The following is a 1149-nucleotide window of genomic DNA, read 5'->3' as shown; positions in this document are numbered from 1 at the left end:
AAAATATTGAATAAAATAAGAACAAAGATTTAAAGGATTAAAAAAAAAAAAAAATTGTAACATCAAATATACCAAAGCACTTCTTCAGATAATTATTCAAGTGAATCAACAAAGTCTGTAACTTACATTGATCATGTTGCTTATGATCTTTTCACAGGTTAGACGCATGTCATTCCTCTTAATGTCTTTGGAATTACATAGGACACGATAACGACAGAAGAATTCATTATAAGTCCATCTGCAAGAAAACAAAATTTTGGTCCAATGAATCACCCTCCCTACACAAATTTTTTCTCTCAATTATGTGTATGCAATAGGCATAATATGGTAATATTATCTAAAATTGTGGCAACATTGTCCATATCATAAATATCTAAACTGACACAGACAAAGCTGAAATAACGGTGAAACACCATACTCCATTTTTTTCCTTTTTCTTTTTTATGTATGCAAAGCAAATTCCCAGTGTTGCATGCTTTTGAAGTAAATGTCTCCGAATTACATGTGTATTACCAGTTTTCTAATACAGAGAGAGCTTCCTAACAAACCCCCTTTCATAACCACCATAACCCAAAAGACCCCCCCCCCAGTGAATGAGAAAAATACTCACCGTGAGGGATAACCTGCAGCACTAATTCTCACTGTTTCAAGGACACCACAGGCCCTTAGCTGCTGGATGGCTCGTGTTGGATCAAATGTGAAAGCCATCTTATCATCATTAGGTTTAATGCACCGCACATAGTGTGGCGTTGTTGAGTTAAGCGTCATCATCAACAGGTTCAGGGAATCACGGAACTGAGACCCAACCTATGGATAAATGTCAGCATTAAGATACTACTCACATATATTCAAATAACAATAAATATATGTATAATGTAATACTGATGACAATTATAGTGATGATGATTATGGTAATATGACAATGGCTACATTTGATATAAAGAGAAAATAATAAAAACGCTTACAGTTTTCTTCATTTGTTTGGACTTCGACCCAGTGGGCAGGACCTTCACTTTGGTAGGAGGGGCTCCCTTTTCCTTCTCCGTGAACAAAGAATGAACTAAAGCAATCTGCAAAATATGATAAAGAGACAAAGATTAGAAACATTAAGATAACCTACAATCATGTCACACTGGCTGACATGATTTA

At 35.2% G+C, this 1149-nt stretch overlaps 1 protein-coding gene across 1 annotated transcript in view; it reads right to left on the bottom strand.

Moving 5' to 3' along the window:
- Positions 1–1149, bottom strand: part of LOC119594652 (unconventional myosin-Va-like) — a gene marked incomplete in the record, with an annotated part of 122411 nt that overhangs the window by 9257 nt on the left and 112005 nt on the right. The window contains 3 exon segments of the mRNA XM_037943701.1: positions 127–238; positions 611–807; positions 966–1070. Coding sequence (XP_037799629.1) covers positions 127–238; positions 611–807; positions 966–1070 — 414 coding nt within the window.

This window comes from Penaeus monodon, chromosome 34 (genome assembly GCF_015228065.2).
Source record: "Penaeus monodon isolate SGIC_2016 chromosome 34, NSTDA_Pmon_1, whole genome shotgun sequence".
NCBI lineage: Eukaryota > Metazoa > Arthropoda > Malacostraca > Decapoda > Penaeidae > Penaeus > Penaeus monodon.
The sequence above is the reverse complement of the archived record's forward strand: the minus strand, read 5'-3'. Positions and strand labels throughout refer to the sequence as shown.